Source organism: Lactuca serriola, chromosome 9 (assembly GCF_051521515.1).
Source record: "Lactuca serriola cultivar US96UC23 chromosome 9, Lser_US96UC23_V15, whole genome shotgun sequence".
Lineage (NCBI taxonomy): Eukaryota > Viridiplantae > Streptophyta > Magnoliopsida > Asterales > Asteraceae > Lactuca > Lactuca serriola.
In genome coordinates, this window is record NC_136416.1 from 6,940,302 (window position 1) to 6,965,098 (window position 24,797).

Consider the following 24,797-nt stretch of genomic DNA (forward strand, 5'->3'; position numbering starts at 1 on the left):
TAAGGGAATTTTTAATATATTTTTAGACAATCGTTTTAGTCAATTTTATCATGTTTTTATTACCATTTCATTAACAAAGTATCAAATTTTTAAAATATTATTAACGTTAAAAAAAAAAGCAATCGTGATATCAAATAAACACAATACCTTTATGGGTGTTTTGATTTTTAAAGTTAAAACTAATTACATTTCAGCCTTTTGGCTTTTACACCATTTCAAAAGCCAACTATATCGAATGGTCAGTTAAATCATATAAACTGCTATGTACATTTTGGTCAGCATTTTTTTCATTTTGATTAAAATGTGTCTTTTAAACACCACCATGATCATAACACGTTTTCCGCTAGACATAGACTTGTTAATAAGACTATTTTCTCAACCATAAAAGAGAAGAACTGAAACAACGTAATTTTCAAAACAAAATTTTCATTTTTCATCAACCAAGGTCATATAAAAATATTCTCAATATTTCCAACAGTAGTTTTTGAAACATAACATATCCCAAGATCATAAATCAAACTCTCTCTCTCTCTCTCTCTCTAGTGTATACGAGTCACGCCGGCGTCTTTCCACGGTCCTCGGTAGTACCTGAAACACATAACACAGCAACTGTAAGCATAAATGCTTAGTGGGTTCCCCAAAATACCGCATACAACATATACGCCACTCAAGGCTAAAATACGACCCTCCGGTCGATGTGACTCAGCGGGACCCTCCAGTCCCGTAGCTCGTTGGACCCTCTGGTCCGGTCATAGCTCGCTGGGCCCTCCAGCCCGGTCTGTATCGTTGGACCCTTCGGTCCGGTCTTTAACATCATACAACATACATATAACACATAGCACATAATACCACACAAGACCCTCTGGTCAACATATAATACCACTCTAGGTACGTATAGTGAGAAGACTCACCTAGGTGTCTCGGTAAGTCTCTGACTCGGTAGAAATATGATCTAGCCTCCGCCTAATCCCATAAAGTAAATACTCTCATAAATATAACTATACTCAAACCTTTCTTAACACCCTCAGAAGGGTAAAAGACCATTTTACCCCTCTCTGGACCTCTTTGAGTCCAGATCCAAAGCATGAACTCGAGAAGGGACCAATTGCTCCACAAATCCATCCTCTAAAGGGGTTAGAAAACCCTAACTCTAGGAATCAACACCAAATCTGAAGAAGGTCCGAAAAATACCTCAAGATGGAGTCTATGAGCTCTGAAATCACCAGAATCACACCTCCTTCAGCCTCCTCTTGCCTTGGTTTCCTCCTTCTTGCAATTACACCAACAAAATGATCACAAATGGCCTCTCCTTCCTCACAAACGCTCTAGATCTCTTAGGGTTTCTCTCTGGGGTTTGGTAGCCGCAAATGACGGCCCTAAGGGCCTTTAAATAGGTCCCAAACCCAGGAAATTAGGGTTTCATTAAACAGCGTAGACTCGCCGAGTCCACTCATGAACTCGCCGAGTCCAACTATGAACTCGGATAAGAATTTGCGACCATACTCGGCGAGTTTAAACACCAACTCGCCGAGTCCTTTCTCAACATCCAAAAATAATAAAGGAATAAAATATTATACCTGGGAATCCGAATGTTACAAGAACTTAGTTGTCTAATGTGTGAATGAAGAAAAATGAAAAGTAATAATCTATACATACCAGATAAGGACAATCCTAATTAAAAATCATAGTCACTTTGACCTGAAACAATTAAATGCAATTAATGATAAATAAAAATATCTAAAATCCAAAGTAATTATCTAGACAAATAAATAGAGAAGATGAGAGGCTCATGGAACATTGAGCATCTTCCATGTTTCTATCAATTCTAGTTACTTTCATTTGACCAAAGGGCTTGAAATGTATAAACTCACCTGTAAAAGGCAAATATTTGAAATCATTATGCTATAAACAAAGATATGATGGTAATATGTTGTGACCAAATACAAACCTTATATGGACAATTTTCATATTACTTTGAGAAACAAAACAATAAAAAACTCCAAATATTTTAAATAATTCCTTAAATTCTAGCAAACTTTCTGAGATAATGGTGTATGTTGAATAGAGAGAAACCGAGCTTTCATGGCATTCATAAAAGACAATTGTACCCTAAGTAGCATTGCAACATGAGGAACATAGAAACAATCGGTGAGCCTCATAGCACCTGTACATATTTGTTGGATGTTATAAGAAAGAAAAAACATGAAAGTTGAATGTTGGATTTCCTAAATCCTAATTAAGAACGTACCCAATAACTGTTTGTCAGAAAGTTAAACCAAGTTGTTGGAGAACCCATAAAAGCTCACCAACCATATCACATTTTCATACCTTAAAAATCAACCAGTAAAATTATGGCCAATTATTTGAACTAATAAGTTTATATATAAATACTCAAACAATAATATTATAAAAACCAATCTAGTTAACCAATCCTAATTCTTAATTTGAACAAAAGCGATTAAACCCCAATTATCAAAATCAAGATTTTTAAGAGAGAGAGAGCAGATAAGAAAAATAAATACTCTCACCTCTCATCTTTACTTCTTTAGAGGAGCATCTATGTTACTTCTTTTGAGAAGCATCTGTATATCCATGATGTAGCATCCTATTGCATTATCAAATCATTTTAGCAGCAAAATGACAAGAGAATTGGTCATTACAGTCAATAAAATGTAATCTACCAACCTAACGAACTGGAATAATCAAACCATCACCACTTGATAGCAGCTCTTCCACCGGAAAACTCTTATTTTTTATTTTTTTAATTCTCTTTCAGGCATTTATTCAAATGGTTTCTACGCATCTATAAACTGGACAGTAAGTATAAGTACAGGTTCTACAATAAAGATCATATGTAAAATACAAAACTAACTTGTAAAACATCAAGAATAATGAAGAAAACAAAAGATCAGAATGAAAAACTAACCTCCAGCCACCGGATTTTCATCCGGGTTCGTCTTTTTCTTTCCTCTCATTAATAGAGCTAGGGTTTTTCTTATGAATATAGAGAAGGAGTGTCCAATATAGAGAAGGAGAGGACACTGGTCATGGCGCGATGGTTAGTAAATCGAGAGATCAAAGAGATATATGATTTGTTATTTATCCTTGTTAACAAAAACATTCGCATAGATTTTTATTCGGTAAGAAAGAAAAAAAAAAAAAAAAAATCTTAGATTTGTCACTTGCCTTCTTTAATGAAGGGACACGACAGCTTGGAATTGATTTCAGAAATGAATGGATGTGAAGGATCTAAGTCGATATAGTTGCTATTAAAAGGAATCGTTGGAATTGAAGAGGCGGAAACGGTGAGAAGGAATATAGGGTTCAACATATCCTCGACGGTGCTTCTAGTTCTTGAAATATTTTAGTGTATACCTTCAAAAGATCATTCAAATCAGAAAAACTTCACAAGATCATTAAAATCAGAAAAACTTCACCTATAATTGAAACTTGAAATTTAGGTGAAACGTTGTGTGTAAGATTTGTATCACATACATTGTCCCAAACTCAAATCGAGCAAAAGAAACTCTAGCAAAAAAAAAAATCGTTGCTTACCTTCGCCCTGATTTTTTAGAGAGAACACGAACAAGGGGAAAGAGAAAGAAAAGGAGGCTAGTAAATTTGAAATGGGTGTTATTAGTTTTTTTTTAAATAGATTGCTAGAGGCCAGTAAATATTGATCAGACAAAACTTCAAAAATGGTCACTGTGATTTTCGAAAATATCAAGTTTAATCCCTAAGTTCAAAAAACTTCACAGATGGTCCTCGTGGTTTCAAAACTTTTAACATTTCGTCCTTCCGGCTCACTCCGTTACCATTTAGCCGTTAAGTAAGGGGTATTTTTGTCATTTCACTACCCAGGGACCATTTATGAGGTTTTGTATTACTTTTTTAAAAATAAATAAATAAATAAAATTTAATATGCAAGGCTCTCTCTCTCTCTCTCTCTCTCTCTCTCTCTCTCTCTCTCTCTCTCTCTCTCTCTCTCTCTCTCTCTCTCTCGCCGATATGTAGAATCCATTTAGCGAATTGATTCAATATTTTCCATCGTTTGAGCTTTCTTCTTTCATGAACTGATTTCCTGTGAGAATCGACTGATTCCTAAAAATCGATGGTTGCTATGTAGAAAAGAAAACCATGTGAGAAGCAAACAAAAACATACATATACACACTAAATCATCTTCGTCCTCAGGGACACTTACCGGTAAACCCATAAGGAAATATTGCTACAAGTCGAAGATGTACTTCGCTGATGGGTTTCCCTTTATCTTCTCTTTTTCCTGAATCCACATAATCGAGCAGCTCTAACATACCTGCAATTGAGAAAATAAGATCAAAATTGAATAGATAAAATGAAAAACCCTCAGCCCCACTCTCTTCCATTCATAGAAACGATATCAGGTCAAGCAGTAGAAGTTGATATGGGAGAAGAACGTGGGGGAAGTTAAAATATAGCCCTTAACTCTCTTTTGCTCTGATGGATGCACTGCCACCATCGACAGTTGCTCCTCCTCTAGTATCGATGGTGGTACTGCAATAGCAAAACCATCACCACCAATCAACAACTCAGGAATTGGCGGATGACCGTCGGTTCACATGGGAAACAATGGAACTCAGTATTGCTATTGTTGTTCTTCTGTGGAAGAAGTTCATGAAAGCTAGTAGTCATGGTGCAGTGTTTTGGTGTTGGGTTCGGCTAGGTTTTTGCGGCCGGATCAGTAAATCTGTGACCGGATCTACTGTGAATGCAGAAGTATGAGATAGATAGAGAGAAAGGGGGGGTGGGTGGAATGAGGGACGATGGTGAGGAGCTAATGGGTAACGGGTGATCTGCGTTTGAATTTTTGAAGAAGATGATGACGGTGTAAATGGTAACGGAGAGAGGTGGGTAATATGCCCAAGAAAGGTGGGACCCTTGCATATTAAATTTTATTTATTTATTTATTTATTTTAAAAAAAAGTAATACAAAACCTCATAAATGGTCCCTGGGTAGTGAAATGACAAAAATACCCCTTACTTAACGGCTAAATGGTAACGGAGTGAGCCGAAAGGACCAAATGTTAAAAATTTTGAAACCATAGGGACCATCTGTGAGGTTTTTTGAATTAGAGATTAAACTTGATATTTTCAAAAACCATAGGGACCATTTTTGAAGTTTTGTCTATTGATTAACATTGACCCGTTTAAGCAAACATTTAGGTAATTCAAATTTGACTTAGTTTTTCAGCTTAAATCTTACCGTATTTGAATTATGATTGTTATTATAACAATAGTTTCTTGTACTTTAAGCTTACAAGCTTAAATATTTGGACGTGTTAAATGTATTTTTACAAATAGTAAGGTTTCTATTATATATATGTATATATATATATATATTAGACAAAATTACAAAAATGGTCCCTATGGTTTACCAAAAGTCACAAAGTCAGTCCCTGTTATTTTTTTTGATGCAAATGGTCCTTATGGTTTTAAATATTTGGATATTTTTGAAATTTGTTTGAAAAAATAATTATATGGCTGAAGGATGGGGGAGGGATCAAACCTGAGACGTCCACCTATTAAATGGCCAGAGTCTTAACCAGTTGGGCTGCATGTATATTTAGTTTATATTTTCCAAATACTAATTTATATAATAAGTAGAACGTTAAAGCATAAACAATAAATAAATTACAAAACACATTTTTTACGTATTTTTTTAATAAAACAAAATGTATTTTTGTATTATAAAAAAAAAACTACAAACAATTTGTATGCATTTTTATGTATTTATTTTACATAAAAATGTATTTTTTGTCTTTCGTAATTTTTTCGTAATATATATATATATATATATATATATATATATATATATATATATATATATATATATATATATATATATATATATATATATATATATTATATGTTTAAAAAACACGTTTTCATAAATGTATATTTTTTTATGTCTCTAAAAAATACGTTTTCGTATATAAAAACGTATTTCGTAAAATATATATTTTTATATCTTTGAAAAATACGTTTTTGTATAACAAATACGTTTTCGTAAAATATATTTTTTATGTCTTTGAAATAATAATAATTAACACTACTCATGACATAAAAAAATTTATAAATTCTTTTGGATTGCTAGTTCTAAAACCGGTGTTAATTATTATTATTATTATTTTTCGATATATATATATATATATATATATATATATATATATATATATATATATTATGAAATACATTTTTTTATCCTTCGTAAAATATATATATATATATATATTTTATATCTTTAAAAAATACGTTTTCGTGAAATATATTTTGTTATGTCTTTGAAATAATAATAATTAACATTACTCATGACATAAAAAAATGTATAAATTCTTTTGGATCGATAGCTCTAAAACCGGTGTTAATTATTATTATTATTTCAAACACATTAAAAAAATATATTTTACAAAAATGTGTTTGTTATACAAAGACGTATTTTTTAAAGACAAAAAAATACGTTTTTATGTAAAATAAATACATAAAAATGCATACAAATTGTTTGTAATTTTTTTATAATACGAAAATACATTTTGTTTTATTAAAAAAATATGTAAAAAAATATGTGTTGTAATTTATTTATTGCTTATGTTTTAACGTTCTACTTATTATATAAATTAGTATTTGGAAAATATAAACCAAATATACATGCAGCCCAACTGGTTAAGGCTTTGGTCATTTAATAGGTGGAGGACTCAGGTTCGATCCCTCCCCCATCCTTCAACCACATAATTATACTTTGTGACTTTTGGTAAACCACAGGGACAACACACTTTACTGTACATAAGGTTGAAAGGCTATAAAAGGAGGAGAAAACACCAACTAAAGAAAGACAAGAAAATCACTCTTATTAGCTTCATATTGTAATACCACTATCCGATTGTTCTAACATAGGCATCCGAGAGTATTGTTAGGAACTTTCCTGATAATGCTCCTAACATCTCTTGTCTTATCATCTTTTTCGGAAAGCTATTTTCCTCGATGATTTAGGTTCTAAGTTTACAATGTTAGTGTCCAAGCCTATCTAGAGCAAACTGTGTAGCATAAGTTTTAGAAAATTACGTGTTTTTGTTAAATTTTAGTAACATTGTTGATTAAGAAACCAATGAAAAAATCAAAAAAGAAAAAAAAATGATAAACACAAACCGAAAAAAACTATCATTTTGGCATATTAAAATTGAAAAAAGCGAAATTTTCAGTTCGATTTTGGTTTTTGTAAAAAACCGAACTATTCTCACCCATACGAGTTAGCAAATTCTATTCTATGATTAAAAATTAAGTATAGTCTTAAACAATATTTTTTGTAATTATTATACATATTAAAACCAAATGACCTTACCATAGTATTGTTTTAAGGTTTAAAACTTTGGCCACAACATTTTTAGTTTTTGGTTTTAATATTTTGACCATAAGACTTTTGTATGTTAGTAGGCTTGTTCCCTTTACATAGTGGTAATTTATTTGGATTTGAGAATTTTGGCCATAATAATTTTGTATTATAGCGGGTTTGATTCCTTTGCATAATGACATTTTTCATAAATAGGACTATGAATTGGTATGTGCTGTCACTTTTTATTGACATTTTGGAGGCCAAATGTGATTTACCTGTTGTGTAAAAACTAGCACAACATCGAATTAGACATTCACAAAAATAGGATAATATCACTCTAGTTTTATTTAAATAAATATAGATGTTTTGTGAAAGCTTCTAAGGGATATATACACTAAAGTCTTAATATTTTTAACGATTTGACAAGAAAGTTTTAAATTTTTTTATATAGTAAAATCTTAATTCCCGGCAGTTTTTGACACGCATATCCTTTTTTGTCGGTTAACCGGTAATTAGGACTTTACTAGCAAAATAATAAAGTTTAAGACTTCTTGTCAAATCGTGAATTAAGACTTTACTGTCAAAAAAATAAAGTTTATGAGTTTATTGTCAAATCGTTGAAAATATTAGGACTTTAATGTATAGTAGTGGTTTCCTTATAAACAAAAAAATTTATCAGCCTCACGAGACCCGATTCATAGCCCGAGAACTTTTAATTGTGATTTTCGTCGCAACACCACTGTTTTTCTTACCAACATCATCATTACCTTGCTACAATCATGATTAGGGGAAATAGATGCAAAAGAGAGGTCAATAGAGGGTGAGAAGAGTTGTATAACTTTCTTTTTGGTTTGCCGTCAAATCTTGAACTGAAAAGAGGGGACAAATTGTACAAACACAAAAAACACACGTCTAGTCAAAAGGGTTTGAATGTGAAGAAGGGGTAAGAAGGACAGTTTCGTCTTTTGCTTAAAGACTATCAATAGAATATGGCTGATCAGAGCAAGTTTTAATAACTCTTATGCTCAAAGACTATCATACCATTAAATTTCTAACCAAAAACAAAAAAGAATATATACACTAAAGTCTCAATATTTTCAATGATTTGACAAGAAAGTTCTAAACTATATTTTTTTATGGTAAAGTCTTAATTCATGATTTGACAAGAAAGTCCTAAACTTTATATTTTTTACAGTAAAATCCTACTTACCGGCTAATCGACAAAAAATGATAAACTTGTCAAAAACTATCGGTAGTTAGAATTTTATTGTGAGAAAATAAAATTTAGAAAAAAAAAAAAAAAAAAAAAAAAAAAAAAAAAAAAAAAAAAAGTTGAAAATGTACTAAAAATCTCTACATAAATAAGTATTCATTAACCAAGAAGATAAATCCTTTGAAATTGAAGGTAGGTGATGGAGTTCAGATAACCAAGAAGACGTTTTGTCTCCTGTAAGTTACAGACAATTCAATAGCTATATTCTCGTTGTTTAATCGCACAAGTGATGCTTCAAGGCTGTTTAATTAGAGATTGATTCTTCTTGATGCTTATGTAATTTGTTGTGGTATTTATCCCGTAATTCACTAATTTGGGGGCTCCGATTGCTAAATCGGTGTTTTCCTTTTAGTTTTTATAGATTGTTATCATTGAATATATTTAGCGATTAAAGGTGTGCTGTTTTGTATTCGAGAATTTGTTGATTTGACAGTTGCTAAACTGCTTTTAGTTCTGATAAACAAGTCAACAGCCACAAAATGGTAGTCCGTTATGATTTTGTTTAAGATTCTATAATATAGAATGATTCATCGCCGGAAATCAACTTGTTTATCGAGTGGATAACCGAAAATTTACTTCGAAAGTGTGCCGATTCATATATTACAGTTGTATTTCGTAGTGACGCATGTGTTCATCAGAGTCCCTGGAACCACAACGAGTTTGACTTTTGATTTTAAAGACTAAAAGATGAACTATGCTACGTGTTGTTGAAATTTCTAGAAAATTGAAATCTAGATCAAATTTTACAACCAGTAATAAAAGTATAAAGGTGTTTGCTCCCAATTTCTAACAAATCCATATCAAATTTAATTCTGGAATGACTATCCTGGAATTAGGGTATGATATGGTATACTTGTTTGCAGGAGATGCAAGCTGAAAATTGGGGATGATATGAAGGAGCATAGTGTAATGCTTTATGCTATTCCAAGACTCCAATCATTTATATAGTGTTTGTGTTAAAATGTACTTTAGGGCTTGGAATACTGCTATAGGTGACATGGGATATGCTCTGAGTAGATTGGAGATTGACCCTGACTTTTCAGACAGCGAGTCATCTCCTGTTGGAGATGATAATGACACTCCTCGACCTTCATCAGAGAATGATTTGGAGCATGAAGTTGCTCAGCTTACAAAGCTGAGATCAGCACCCCATAAAAGGTTGAAACAAGTTCATCCACGGAGGCCAGAGTTTCCAGTTTCTCCAGTGAAGATGTTAGCTGGTAGGGAAGGGAATTATTCTGGTAGAGGGAGGTTCACTGCAGCCGATCGCTGTCATCTTCTAAATAAATACTTGCCTGTTAAAGGTCCTTCTATAGTTGACCAGTTGACCACTCGGGCTTATGTCTCACAGTTTTCAGATGATGGTTCCCTTTTTGTTGCTGCATTTCAGGTATTCTTGTTTGTTGTCCTATCATTCAAGTTATGACAAATCAAAATATGAATTTTCTTGCCTCACTAAAGTTTTTAAGGTCTTTCATCCTTTGCTGGAATATGATACTCATGTTCCAAGTATTTGGATTTCAAGGGTAAACATTTGTCCTCAAGTTTTTACTCTAAATAGGTAAAACTTATGCTCTGTAACAGGGAAGCCACATTAAAATATATAATGCTGAAAAGGGGTGGAAACTTCAGAAGAATGTTCATGCCAAAAGCTTGCGGTGGACGATTACTGATACATCTCTTTCACCAGACAAGCGTTTCCTGGTGAGTTACTTAAGTGATTCGCCTAAAATGATTAACATTTGACAGGTCCAGAAAATCCGTCTGTTCTTATTTATTAGTTTGTATTAGTTATTAAGATATACGTGCTGTTATTGCTGCTTGCAGGTTTATGCCACTATGTCTCCTATTGTCAACATAGTTAATATTGGATCTGCTGCAACAGAGTCTCATGCGAACATCACGGTATAAACTACATCTATCTTGTGACTAGCACTATGTGTGTTTTGCAGGCATGATCATAATAGTAAATGCAGTTCATGCTTTTTATTTAATCAAGACTTTCCTTCAAGTCTTCTTATGGTTGTGATCAAGGCCGTATCAAGAAAAAAAAAACTTACTTGTCCCACATAGCTATCAAAATGTTATATAAACTTGAGTAAAGTTCAAAGAAGAGTATTGAAAGGAGGGCTTGGATAGTTAATTACACATTTTAATTAAAATTGTGATAAACTACAATTTATATTGTAATATAACGACTATTTTCTGTACTTATAAACAGGTATTTTCTTTATCATTTACACATTTATTCTTCTCTTCAATATATTACTAAACAAAGAGGAATACTGCCCTTTTGTACGATTAGTTTTCTAATGTCTTGTAGATGCTATCAAGTATCAAATAGTTTGGTTTCAGTATGCTGTATATACCACCACCTGATTCATTTAGCTTTCCAGTGCAAAAACATTGGAATTTAATCTAGTTATTACTACTAGTAAAGGGGTGTTATGATGGTTAATTAGAAATTTTCAGGAGATCCATGAAGCGCTAGAATTTTCTGGTGATGATGAAGGGGGATATTCGTTTGGAATTTTTTCAGTGAAGTTTTCTAATGATGGAAGAGAACTTGTAGCTGGAAGCAGTGATGATTCAATCTATGTTTATGATGTTGAAGCAAACAGACTTTCCCTTCGAATTCAAGCACATACGGTAATAGTAATACCCTTTTTTAGCAAAAATTTGATTCTACAAATCAGGTTGTTGTTTCAGAGTGCTTATGTTTTTTTGACTCAAGTGAATGTGCCTATTCCTTTTAAACATCGTTGACCCATTTTTCTTTTGTAATCTCTGTTTTATTAAAACCTAAATACCTGCACATTCACATGGTATTAGTTGTATGGATTATTATTAGAGTAACATATGTTGTTACATGATTCCAGTCGGATGTAAACAGCGTGTGCTTTGCTGATGAAGCCAGCCATCTAATATATTCTGGGAGTGACGATAATCTGTGTAAGGTAATAAGAAACAGTTGTTTGTAGTTAGAAATCCTTTTTTTTTTTTTTTTTCTTTTAATAAATGGATGGGGAAATAGTGATATTAGAAGGATTATTTATCTACAGGTTTGGGACAGAAGATGCTTCAGATCAAAAGGAAAACCTGCTGGAATCCTGATGGGGCATCTAGAAGGAATCACATTTCTTGACAGCCGTGGAGATGGTCGTTATTTCATTTCAAATGGAAAGGATCAGACTATCAAGCTTTGGGATATCAGAAAAATGTCTTCTAATGCCACACGGTATGCTAAATTAAAATGTCCTTCCTTCCTTCCTTTATTTATTTATAAATTAGATACTATATAATAAAAGTATTTAAATTTTGATTTCAGGAGTCCAGGGTTCAGGAACTATGAATGGGATTACAGATGGATGGACTACCCACTTCGGGCACGAGATGTGAAGCATCCATCTGATCAGTCTGTTTCCACATATAAAGGTCATTCCGTGCTGCGTACACTAATACGCTGCTATTTTTCACCAGAATATAGGTAACAACTACAGTTGCTTTATCTTTCCTGTAAAGATCAAATGTTTTTTATTAACTACTTTTCATTCATTGTTTTATATAAAATTTGCAGCACTGGCCAGAAGTATATATATACCGGATCACATGACTCCTGTGTTTATGTATATGATTTGGTAAGTTTTTTTTTTTTTTTTTTTACAAAAATATAAGTTAACAAGATGAATAAATATAAACCAACAGGTGAGTGGAGCTCAAGTTGCGAGACTTGTACACCATAAGTCAACGGTGCGAGACTGCAGCTGGCATCCTCAGTACCCAATGCTTGTTAGTTCTTCATTTGATGGAGATATTGCAAAGTGGGACTTCCCTGCTCCTGGTAATGGAGACAACCCGCTTCCTGTTAACAATAGGCGACCCCGAAGACGACATTTTGATTGAAAATAAAATATACGGATGTCATGGAAATCATTTGTTGTCATGTTTTTACTTTTTACACAAAAGGATTGTATATAAGATAATAAATTCTTTTTTTACATAGGTATAGTTGAATATTTGTATATGTAATATATTTTTATTCCAAATGTTGCTACTTTGCATATGGCTCACTCTTTTGTCTGTGGTGTGTTCTCCTACTTTGCACATATTTTCACACCTTAGACTCGATTATGGAACATACTTGAAGGCCTGTTGATTGTAAATGAACTGTGTTCTTGGGCAAAAGCTAAATGAACTGTGTTCTTGTGCAAAAGCGAAATGTAGGAGGATGCTCCTGTTTAAGGCAGATTTTAATAAAGCATTTGATTCAGTTAATTGGGCCTATTTAGGCTCAATTAGGTATCGTTTGGTATATGGGACAGTACAGAACAAAACTCTTTCGGATAGTGTTTGGCATGGATAAGATAAGAATCAAAACAGTTGTTGATTAAGTCAAATGGGACTATTCAAAACGGTTGTTGATTAAGTCAAATGAGACTATTTCTTAGGTTTTAGTCCTACTCAATAACATGGAACACAGTGACACAAAAACATATTTGACAAAAGTTCCCTATCTTTTTTTTTTCATCTCTACCCCCTTTCATTAAACAACCGTTCTTTCGTCGTCGTTTTTTTGCAAACAAAAAATTATCACGTATTCCACAAACACTTTTCTTCATATCACCTCCTGCAAGTCTTTTGTTTTTTTTCCTTTCTATAAATTAGATTGCTCACTGTTTCTATGGTGGCAGTGTTACACATATTTATCTTCCACATTGCGAGGTTCACAAAATTTTTTGAGTTCCTTATCCTAAGATCCCATCCTTTTTTCCCATCACACACCAACAACGCAATTAAATTTCCGCAACTCCAGGATACCACGAATTACCCATTTACTTTTCCTTAAATTTTATAATTATGAATAATATCAAACATAGAATATATAACACATGCACTTACACAATTATTCAACAACTTTATATATATATATATATATATATATATATATATATATATATATATATATATATATATATATATATATGAGGGACAATTTGGTCATTTTAATGTCATGTTTTGTTCCGTCATAGTGCTGCCAAACGCTTCATAGATAATCTGAAATGTATTGTCCCGTATAGTCCTGTTTTATTCAGCCCAATACTGTTCCATCTAGTCCTATAACCAAACGCTGCCTTATGGAACAGATGAAATTTGGAACTAAATGGAGACTTTGGATTAGAGGATGTTTGGAATCAGGGAAAGCTTCTGTAATAATCAATGGAAGCCCAACAATTGAATTCGCTATGACGAAAGGGGTTCGACAAGGCGACCCACTCTTTCCCTTCCTCTTTATTATTGCGATGGAAAGGTTAAACATGGCAATGAAGACGGCGGTTGAAAAAGGGTTTTTGAAGGGATAAAATTCGCTAATTCTAACATTTGCTTATCTCATCTATTTTATGCAGATGATGCACTTTTCATTGGTGAATGGTCGAGGCGTAACATCACTAATTTGGCTAGAATATTGAGGTGCTTCCATATCGTTTCCAGACTGAAGGTGAACTTTAATAAATCCAAGGTATTTGGGGTCGGTGCTCCGTCTCTTGAAATTTTGAATTGGTCAACCCCTCTTGGATGTGAACTATCCTCTGTCCCGTTCACCTATCTTGGTATCCTAGTGGGGGACAATATGAATTTGAAAAAAGCATGGAGACCGATAATTGAAAAGTTCCACTCCAAGCTTTCTTATTAGAAAGCAAAATCGCTTAGTTTTGGTGGGAGAGTAACCCTTACAAAGGCGGTCCTGGGTCATTTGCCAATTTTTTTATGTCTATCTTTAGGGTCCCAAAGGGTGACACTGGTACTTTCGAAAAAATAAGAAGAAATTTTATCTGGAGTAAGGAATACAACAAAAAAGCATTTGTTGGGTTGGTTGGGACAAGGCTATTGCACCAAAAAAAGTGGGTGGTATTGGGTTATGGTCGATACAATCCCCGTACATCTCTTTATTAGCAAAATGGTTGTGGCGACTGAAATCGGATAGTAGCTCATTGTGGGCTAAAGTTATTAGGGGTATCCATAATTTAGATGGAAGACATTGGTCTTGCTTCACTAATAGTACCAGTAAGGGAGTATGGAAGAATATAACAAAAATCAGGTCTCTGATGATGAAAGTTGAAAGTCAACACTAATGCTAAGGAGATTGTATCTTGGAACTCGGATAGGAAATGTTGGGTATTGGAATTTGTGATTGATAATAGATTCTCTGTGAGTCTGATAGGAGATCGCTTTGAACTTTTGGGCCATATTGTGTGTGACGGACCTTTTGACTGGAACAAAATGATCCCATTCAAAATTCTCTGTTTCATGTGGAGAGCGAAGCAGGACAGAATTCCTTCTGCAATTGAACTTCAATCTAGGGGGATTACTATCCCCTCTATTGTGTGTATTTCATGTAAGCAAGAGGAGGAGACTAGTGATCATATGTTGATCACTTGCCAGTCGGCAAGGACCGTAATGAATGAAATCTTTAATTGGTGTGAAATCACGTGCGATAACTTTAACTCAGTAAGAGACATGTTAATATTTCTATCGAGATGGAGCAAATGCAAAAAAAAGGAGAAGCATGTTGAACATAATTCTTTGTGGAACTTTGTGATGCATATGGATCAATAGAAACAATGGGGTCTTCAATAATATTCCTGTTATTCCCGCAAACACAGTGGAAATGGTGAAACCGTTATCTTTCATTTGGTGCAAACATAGGGGGCCATATACAAACATTGATTGGAGAATTTGGAACTTATGTCCGTTTCTATGTTTGTAATCCTTATTTTTCCTTTTTTATTTTTGTTGTAATTTAAAGTTTAAAAAATAACTTATTATTAGTATTATTTTATACTTATCTGACCATTTTCAACCTCAATAAATTTACAAATGCACGCCATGAATTATAGAACCTTTAACATTTTCAACCTCAATAAATTTACAAATGCACGCCATGAATTATAGAACCTTTAACATGCACGCGTTAAATAAATGATATACTACCGTGACAACACAAATGTAACATTTTTAATTCCAAGTAATGATAATCTGTACAATAAGTTTATATACCCCTTCGAATCTTTTTGAGCAAATGGTGTTTTTTACCTAAGATACAACCGTTTGAGGCCTCCAACATTTTTAAACATTTATTCATGTTCTCAGGAGATATAAGTCGTACATTAAGCGCAGTTAACATCTTCACATCCACTAAAACAAGTACACTTTGATTTTGGCACTCAACAGTCGACACATTTTACACAGTTTAGTTACAGATTTGGTCTCTATCACACACATTTTACACATTGGATCATAATATATCAGATATCATTCTTGCTCCTCTTAGGTGGGCTAGAGTTTGATCAGTTAATTAATAAATTAGTACCGGGCCTCTCATTCAGCTAAATTTTGTTAAAATTTTCAAGGATAAAATCTTTCAACAGAGTTTTATAAAAACTATTGATTATGAATATTTTAAAAGCAAAAGTTATTCTATGTATATAATTGTAGCATAAGAGGCCCACTATAGCATATACACATTGTCAGAATGACATTGGTGCAAACTGCAAAATCGTAGTGAGCCCCACGACATGCTTGGCTTCCATTGCAGGTTTAAAGTTGAAAAGGAAATTAAGGGGTGTGGTGTCTTCGAAACCGCACTTCCTCTCTCGCCACATAAGCGTCATGTCATTTTTTACCACACAAGTGTGGTTTTTTGCCACACCAAGGGGATGGTGCCACACTTTTATTATTTTATTTTTTGTTTTTTTAACTATTTTAATTTGATAAAACTTATTTTTTTTAATAAAAAAACCATAATTTTAAAAACATAATATTTCATTAATTAAAAATACAAATACCATACATTACTTAACTTAAAAAAAACCTTAAAATTTAGAAAAACAAATTAGAAACATAACACCTACAACTTAAAACACACACACACACATGCCAAAACCACTTCAAGCTCGGCCCCGGTCATATTCGACGTGTCCGTCGTTAGTATTCGCATGTCGCTCTCCCTTCGTTTCTGAAGCTCTCTTTCAGAAGCAATTTGCAAAATCTTGTCCATTCTGTTTTTTATATCCTTTATGTCGTCTCCCATTTCTTTCAAATCATCTGAATCCGACGCTTTGCCTTTGCCTTTGCTTTTTGCTTTGTCTCTTCCCATTGGTCGGGAAGGTGGTGAAACTGGAACAGGTTCATCTTCGTTTAGATCAAATTGAACACGAGCATCTGATGTAGTGTGGTCTGACTCAGATGTTCTGCTGCATTTCGAACCACTGTCGATATGCTCGTCTGATATTTTGCTACTTAGCCATTTCCTGTTATCTTTCAAAAAATTCCAAACTTCAAGAAACTTGAAAGCCTTCAGATTTTCTTTTTGATACACTTTCAACGCTTTCTTCAAAATCACTTCATCGTTTTCTCCACTTTTCTATTGACGTTTCATGTTGTTCCACAAGTCATTAAACAACATGACTTCCTTGTTCATCTTCCCCCATTTGGAGTACACTTGATGTTTAAAACGGTATTCTCCATGGTTCATTCCTTTATGGAACCTGTGTAAAACGCGAATCCAAAAGCGGTCATGTTTTTGGTCTTTTCCAACCGTCGCATCTTCTAAAATATCGATCCAAGATTGTGCCAACACTAACGCTTCCAAAGGTTCCCAACATCTAGCCTCCGCCTTCTCTTTTCTTTTAGTTGCTGCTCGAGTGGGCTGAGTTTCTGTAACGAATTCTGGTTCAAAATCAGAAACGACCGTTTCTGGTTGTGTTTGTGTTTGTTGAACAAACTCGGGTTGCGACAAAAAATCAAATGGATTAAAATCTGGGTCGGGTTATGGTAGTGGTGGTGTTTGTGGTAATGGTTGCGCTGGTCGTTGTGGAAAATACAGAAGCATACCGTCGTAGTGGTAAACGAAGGTGAGAAAATTGGTTGATCAAATGAAGGTATTAGGGTGTTGGTGTTTCTGGCTGGTGTTTTTTCTTTGCTAGATCTTTTGGAAGAAGACATCTTTTCAAAAAAAATTGATGAAAAGAGTGTGTAAATATTTGTTTAAAGGTGGATTTAAAGGTGGAGTGAATGGTTAAAATGGTAACATATATATATATATATATATATATATATATATATATATATATATATATATATATATATATATATATATATATATATATATATGGAATAAAGGTTACAAAAAAAATTACACGAATCTTCAATCGGTCAAACATAGGGAATAGAACAACCAATCAGGGAACGCGGTCTTCAATGGCCGCACTGCGATCTTGGCCGCATGAAACTGTGCCCTGGGGGCGGTGTTCACGGTCCACGTGTCCAGCATCGCGGTTTGGAACCGCACCCACACCGTTAAGCCTAAGGCTGATGTAACGAGAAAAATTATTAGCCTTAAAATTATGTACATGATGCGTGCCTATTCTTCTAGTTCTATGTGCCCTTTGCTCTGAGTTCTTTTTGCTCTAAGTTCTTTTTCTATTGAGAAATTAAATATTCTTATATTTTTCTTCTTAATTATCTTTCCTACCTATTCTACCTATTTGAATTGACGACAAATATCGAAAAATATAATTTCTCTTTTTTATTTTATGGCTTTTAGTTGTTTATTAATCCTGATGCACAAAAAATACCAATAAATGTACTTTCAATTATTTATGGGTATTTGGGGGAAAGAACTCAACATCTAAAATTTAAATGAAGAAATAAAACTTACCACATAGTATATTAATTTTTTTATGAAAAATTAAATATCCTCCTACATTTTATTCTTATTTATCTTCCTACTCCTGTAAATTAATGATACGTGTAATCCATTAATTCTCTCTTTTAATCTTTTTTTTTTATTTTGACACTTGTTTTAATTTAATAAATAGAAAAATTAGTAGGAACAAAATATAAAAGAATATTTTATTTTTCTTTTTTTATAGACCAATTTTGTAATACAGTCGTACACACATGACTCAAACTTACCAAAATGGATGTCGCTACTCACACAAATGACAAAACATTACAAATGAATAAAAAATTGATTGATTTGTTAGAGTTTTATTAAATGTCAAAGGACATTATAAAATTACAAAAAGAATTATGATGTGTTTTGAGTTTTACACAAGTAGTAATAGTAAATTAAATAAATAAAAACTAACCAATTAATTATACCATGACCAGTATTGAAATATCGGTGTAAAAACTAAAATGTAAGAATAGAATCGTACAAACAAGAAAAAGCCAACGAAACAAAAACCATGCCGATTGCCAACTGCTCCCAATAAACCCGCATACAATCCAAAAGCCGTAGATTCGATTTTATTACCTAATAATATTGACTTTTTTTTTATGGATCAAAAGATTTATTATAAGAAAGATTTTTGCGACATTTAATGCACAATTTAATTGGACAAATAAAAAAATGGATTGAATGAAACAAATAACAATTTTTTTTTTGTTGATTTGTTTGGTTTGTAAATCTTACTTTTATTTGTTTTTATTATAAGAAAGATTTTTGCGACATTTAATGCGCAATTTAACTGGACAAATAAAAAAATGGATTAAATGAAATAAATAGCAATTTATTTTTGTTGATTTGTTTGTTTTGTAAATCTTACTTTTATTTGTTTTTATTAGAATATTGCTTTTCAAAAGAACTATTTATGTAATCTAAATACAAAATAATTTGTATTGCTATGATTAGTAAACATTTTCAAAATACAGTGTTCTAAAAATAAAAATATTATATTATAAATGCTTTAATACAAAAAAGTTTAAGTCTATACACACATAAATGCACCATTAGTAACTTTCACATTGAGGGCGTGTTTGGCACGGAATTTTTGGAAGTGTTTGGGAGCTTCTAGTTTTTAGCTTTTGACAAAACGTTCTAGTTTAAACAAAAAGTTTCGTTTGACAGTACAAACGTTTAGCTTTTAGTTTTAACAAAATGCTCCGATTCTAAAAACTACTTCATGTAGCTTTTAACAAAACGCTCCGGAGCTTTTGAAATCATTTTCCATAATTACCCTTAAAAATATATTTATATATTTTTTTATTTTTAGTTAATTGTCCTTTTATGTAATTTTATATATTTTAAAAACTTCCAGCTATTTTTGCCAAACATTCATATAACAAATAAAAGCTACAACTTCCTGCTACCAGCTACCAGCTAACCGCTACCCGCTTCCAGCTAACAGCTATTTTTGCCAAACACGCCCTTAGTTTGAAAAAGTAATTAAAAAATTTCCTCTGTTTATTAATATATATTTTTTAATTAATTAGATATCTTTATAATTAATTAGATAATCTTAAGAATGATGTGTTTTTTAAAAATGTTTATTTTCCGAATATTTGAGTATTTATATGTGCCATTTAAGAATGGTATTTGAAGATTTGAACACGAGTTTTGAGTTATTATTTTAAAGTAACTATAATAGGATAGCTTTTTATTGAGTTTTTTCATTAAAAAGATTTAAATGGAAAAGCTTTAAAAACTTAATATGAGAGCTTTTTCAAACTGATTTTTATGAATTGTTTAAATAAATTGTAAATGTTTAATTGTTTGAAAACACATAAGAAAATTATTGAAAAAGTTCATGTTTAAAGTTTGTAAATTTTTTATATTTCAAGCTCTTGAAAAAATGTTTTTATTTTGTAGCTATAAGACCGTCTCAAATAAGAGGTTTTTAGAAAAATGACAAATCTTAATAATCAATTCAATCATTATATTCTATTAAATGTTTTTTTTGTTGTTGTTAATAATATTGAGTTTTTTCATTAAAAAGATTTAAATGAAAAAAAAAACCTTTATAGGAGAGCTTTTTCAAATTAATTTTTATGAATTGTTTAAATAAATTGTAAATGTTTAATTGTTCGAAAACAAATAAGACCCAAACAATTATTGAAAAAGTTTACATATTTCAAGCTCTTGAAAAAATGCTTTTATTATGCAACCATAAGACCGTCTCAAATTTTAGAAAAATGATAAATATTAATAATCAATTCAATCATTATATTTTATTCTATGTTTTTTTTTGCTGTTAATAATATCAATCATTATATTCTATTAAATGTTTTTAAAATGTTTCATTTTCATTGAACATCAACCACTATAGTTGCATTTTTGTTAGTACTCAAATCAAAATGAACATTAACCACTATAGTATAAAATATTGATACAACTAAGTTTTTTTTCGTGGTTAACTATGTACCTAATCACATACCACAATCAATCAGCGGTGAAAACATACACATAACCAAGAACGTTGAGAAAGTAACATAAACATTAGGCCCGAAACCATCAACAATCACTATAAAAAAACTTGTATGTATTCATTTAAATAATATTTTTAAAATGTTTCATTTTCATTGAACATCAACCACTATAGTTGCATTTTTGTTAGTACTCAAATCAAAATGAACATTAACCACTATAGTATAAAATATTGATATAACTAAGTTTTTTTTCGTGGTTAACTATGTACCTAATCACATACCACAATCAATCAGCGGTGAAAACATACACATTAACCATCAACAATCACTATAAAAAAAACTTGTATGTATTCATTTAAATAATATTTTTACACATCTATTTAACCAGTCTCGTATCCAAAATATGTATGCTCAAAACATCATTTTGCTATATAAGTTTAATACAATCATGTATTATGTTCGCAAGAAGATATAAATTGTAAATAAGTTATAAACGGAATCCATATTTCAAAAACCGACGTATATTTATATCTGGAATTTTTCGAAATATGGATTTTATTTGCAACTTATTTAAAATTTATATTTCAGGGCAAAAACGATACATTATTATATTGCAAAACGATGAAATAACTTGAAAAATATATATAATTTTGACTTGACATAAATGATAAACCTTTATAATTCCCGTTTAAAAAAAATCAATTAAATTGGATGTAAAAACAAATGAATAAAAAAATACTTTTAGTTTAATAATAGTTTATTTTATACGAGATTGATTAGAAGTAGAGTATAGGATCAATTTCCAGTTTTACCCTTTCCATTCCATGCATTGTGATGTGGGTCGGGTCTTCTGCGTACCGGCTTCGATCGGGCACGGCGTCTGAACCGGCGGCACCATGCAGTTGTACTGTAAACAAACTGAACTGCTCAGTGGAATCGCCGCCATCGGATTGATCGGCACCCCCGTCAAAAAGTTGTGCTGCAGGTACAACAACTGTACGTTTCCAGCCATTAACCGGTCCATCAAAGTCGTCGGAACAGATCCAGTGAACCGGTTGTTGTTGAGGTAAAGATTCTGAACTGTTGAGAACAGTGGAGACAGTTGTCCGTACAACATGTTGTGGCTAAGATCAACGGTTGGGATTGCAACCTCATTGAATGGCTGGACCGGACCGGAAAAAAGATTTCTCTCGAGTTGGAGGTTGGTTATCGGGAAACTGAAAACACAACTGGGGATTTGACCGGTGAACCGGTTGAGGCTTAAATCTAGGAAGTTCAACCGGTTTAGTTGGGGTAATAAAAGGTCAACCGGACCGGAGAAACTGTTCCAGGAGAGAGAAAGGTATTCTAACGACGAAGGGAGTGAACCGGGAGGTATCGAACCGGAGAGGTTGTTGTGTTTAAGGTCTAACCGGGTTAGAGTCTGAGAAACAAACGAAGGTATTGAACCGGACAGATGGTTGTGACAGAGAACGACGTTAGCTAATGTTGGTAAACTTCCGATGGCCCAAGGAACACTTCCGGTGAGCTGATTGTAACTGAGATCAAGTGTTCGTAGCCCTTGAAGTTCACCCAAAGTCGCCGGTATTTCACCGGAGATAAAGTTCCGACTAATGCCTAAAAACCGGAGCTTCTTCAACTCTGACAATGTTGCCGGCAGTTTACCCATGACACGACCAGGAACAACGGTAAACTCAGCGAGATTCGTCAACTTCCCGATAGCCGGATCAAGACGGCCGGAGAGACCAGGAGCACCGGCGCGTGGATCTCCGAGGTTTAAAGCAACAACTCTGTCACCGTCGCAGAAAACGCCGGCAAAGTTGCAGGGATCGGAGGTGAAATCCCATGAAGAAAAGAAATTAGAACCAGGCATGTCTTCAAGTGATTTTCTAATCGATTGTAAGGCTAAAAAATCAACAGGTTCCAGAATTGCAAAAGAAAATCGAATTTCATGAACAATAATCAACAAGTTAATCATAACCAACACCAACATTGTGTTCTTCATGATAAAAAATAAATGAATGCAAAAAATCCACCTAGAAATAGACTATAATCAACAGACAACAGCACAGGCCCAGATAAAAACAACAAAGACTGAAATCAAGAACACAAACTCAAACTCAGAAAAGAAAAGAAAAATAACACACACCGAAAACAAACACAGAAGAAAACAACAAAGTTCTAAATTAAGAACACAAACCCAAAAATAGAACGGATTAGGAACACAATATTCAGAATCACAAAACTGGGTATAAGAAAGAATATACAACCGATTAGATCAAACCAGCAAAATTAAAAGAGGAAGAGGGAAGATGATACTCGAAGTGTACTTGTTTGAGAATATGGAAGAGAGCTTAATGGCGATTTCTATAGAGTGAGTAAGATGATGGTAGTGAAAGAAGTGATGATACCTGAAAAGCTGGTTTATTTGTGTATGTGTGTCTGCTCTACGGTAGAAATCATTAATTAATTTATTAATTAAAAGTATTTTTTTTTGTTTATATTTGGGTAGGCTTGGGAAACTACCAACGGTTGTCCGAGCCTACGTGGGAGGTTCGGCTGTCAGGTCAGATGCCGTTTGTGTGTTTTTTTTTTTTTTTTTTTTTTTTGCCTCGTCAGCTGTCACACACGTTGTAATCATCCATTTTCCATTGTATTTTCCCACTTGTTTTAGATTTTACTTTTTACTTATTACTTAATCAAACATATACTTGCACGTTAATCGTATATAGACAATTTTTTCATAAATAGATTCAGCAGATAAAATCTTATCCACCAAGAAAATATTACATTTTTTTTTAAAAGTTCTAATCCTACTTCAGTTGTATACTTGTATCTCTTTGGTAATAATTATTTAATATCAAAACCTTTAGTACATATCTACCTGTTTATTAATTTTAATTATTAAGATAATAATAAGTCAAACACTTTTATTATCCATCTACTATAATAAATGTCAGTAACTTTTTATAATAGAATATTTAAAATACTTAACAGAATACGAAACATGTCGCATATTTAATCAATATTAAGACAAATAACAATTTGACAAGTTATACACATATGTATATACAAGTTAGTAGCATTGTTAGTTATTGCATTTAGTTTTAGTCTTAAACATTTATAATTGTACATTATGGTTTTAGTTTTTTCATACAAACAATAAAGTTAAGAGAAAACAACAAATTTGGTCAAGGTATTTGCCGATTTTTTGGTTCCAATCCACATGGTTTTAAAATTACAAATTTCATCATTTTCAATAGGTTTAGTTGTTGATTTAGTCTCTCTACATTAAACATGTTTTCTCCGCCGCATTATCGTTCGTGCTATGGAACACACTCGGTGAATGCAAATACACCATTCAAGACGACGATGCTCACAATCATTGGGTTAGTTGTGTTCGTTTTAGCAATAACACTTTGTAGACGACCGTTGACTCAACCACTCAGGACAAAATTTTGAAGATATGGAATTTTACTAACTCCAAGCTCAAATCAACTTTAGTCGGACACAAAGGCTATGTAACGCTGTCACAATGACGGTTGATGGTTATGTATATGCTAGTAGAAGAAAAGATGGGATGATTTTGCTTTGAGATTTGGATGATGGGAATAGACTTTACTCTCTAGATGCCATTATGATCATTCATGCTCTTTGCTTCAGCTCTAGTTGGTACCGATTGTTTTCTGCTATAGAGTCAAACATTAAGATTTGGGATCTTGAGAGCAAGACCAGTGTTGTTGATCTTAAGATGATCAAGATTTATCGGAGATGTGGGTTGCAGATCGAATTCATTGGAGATGTTTGTTGTAGTTTTTAATTTAGATGTTCCTTTAAAAATTATTGGTGTACATGGAGATATGGGTTTCACACAAAGCTTTACTGAGGAATGGATGGGCTCAGGATGGTCACGACAGAGGAGGGTAGTGGCGTTGGTGATGTTCACGACA

The 24,797-nt window shown here is 32.8% G+C and overlaps 2 protein-coding genes and 1 long non-coding RNA gene across 18 annotated transcripts; 1 reads left to right on the forward strand and 2 right to left on the reverse strand.

Annotated features, from left to right (window-relative positions):
• Positions 1-409: 409 nt before the first annotated feature.
• Positions 410-3,634, reverse strand: LOC145073441 (uncharacterized). Of its 15 annotated transcripts, none has more exons than XR_013691369.1 (8): positions 3,556-3,634; positions 3,187-3,375; positions 2,686-3,041; positions 2,529-2,605; positions 2,249-2,328; positions 1,192-2,164; positions 912-963; positions 410-588 (listed from the first exon to the last, which is right to left on the reverse strand). It is a non-coding gene; the product is annotated as an uncharacterized LOC145073441 (long non-coding RNA). The 15 variants fall into 15 exon arrangements; XR_013691374.1 differs by having other exon boundaries at positions 1,192-1,698; positions 2,109-2,164; positions 2,249-2,605; XR_013691372.1 differs by having other exon boundaries at positions 1,192-1,871; positions 2,109-2,164; positions 2,249-2,605.
• Positions 3,635-8,658: 5,024 nt separating this feature from the next.
• On the forward strand, positions 8,659-12,700 carry LOC145072794 (transducin family protein / WD-40 repeat family protein). Of its 2 annotated transcripts, none has more exons than XM_079019271.1 (10): positions 8,659-8,813; positions 9,501-10,027; positions 10,222-10,341; positions 10,465-10,542; positions 11,110-11,286; positions 11,517-11,594; positions 11,700-11,875; positions 11,966-12,124; positions 12,215-12,275; positions 12,343-12,700. In XM_079019271.1, the coding sequence occupies exons 2-10, from the start codon at positions 9,554-9,556 to the stop codon at positions 12,538-12,540; spliced, it is 1,521 nt and encodes a 506-aa protein (XP_078875397.1). In that variant the 5' UTR covers positions 8,659-8,813; positions 9,501-9,553; the 3' UTR covers positions 12,541-12,700. The 2 variants fall into 2 exon arrangements, with proteins under 2 accessions (XP_078875397.1, XP_078875398.1); XM_079019272.1 differs by having other exon boundaries at positions 8,671-8,813; positions 9,610-10,027.
• An 8,245-nt stretch (positions 12,701-20,945) lies between these two features.
• LOC145074864 (uncharacterized) lies at positions 20,946-23,300 on the reverse strand. The gene has a single exon (XM_079021192.1). The coding sequence runs from the start codon at positions 22,850-22,852 to the stop codon at positions 21,656-21,658; it is 1,197 nt and encodes a 398-aa protein (XP_078877318.1). The 5' UTR covers positions 22,853-23,300; the 3' UTR covers positions 20,946-21,655.
• Positions 23,301-24,797: the final 1,497 nt, after the last annotated feature.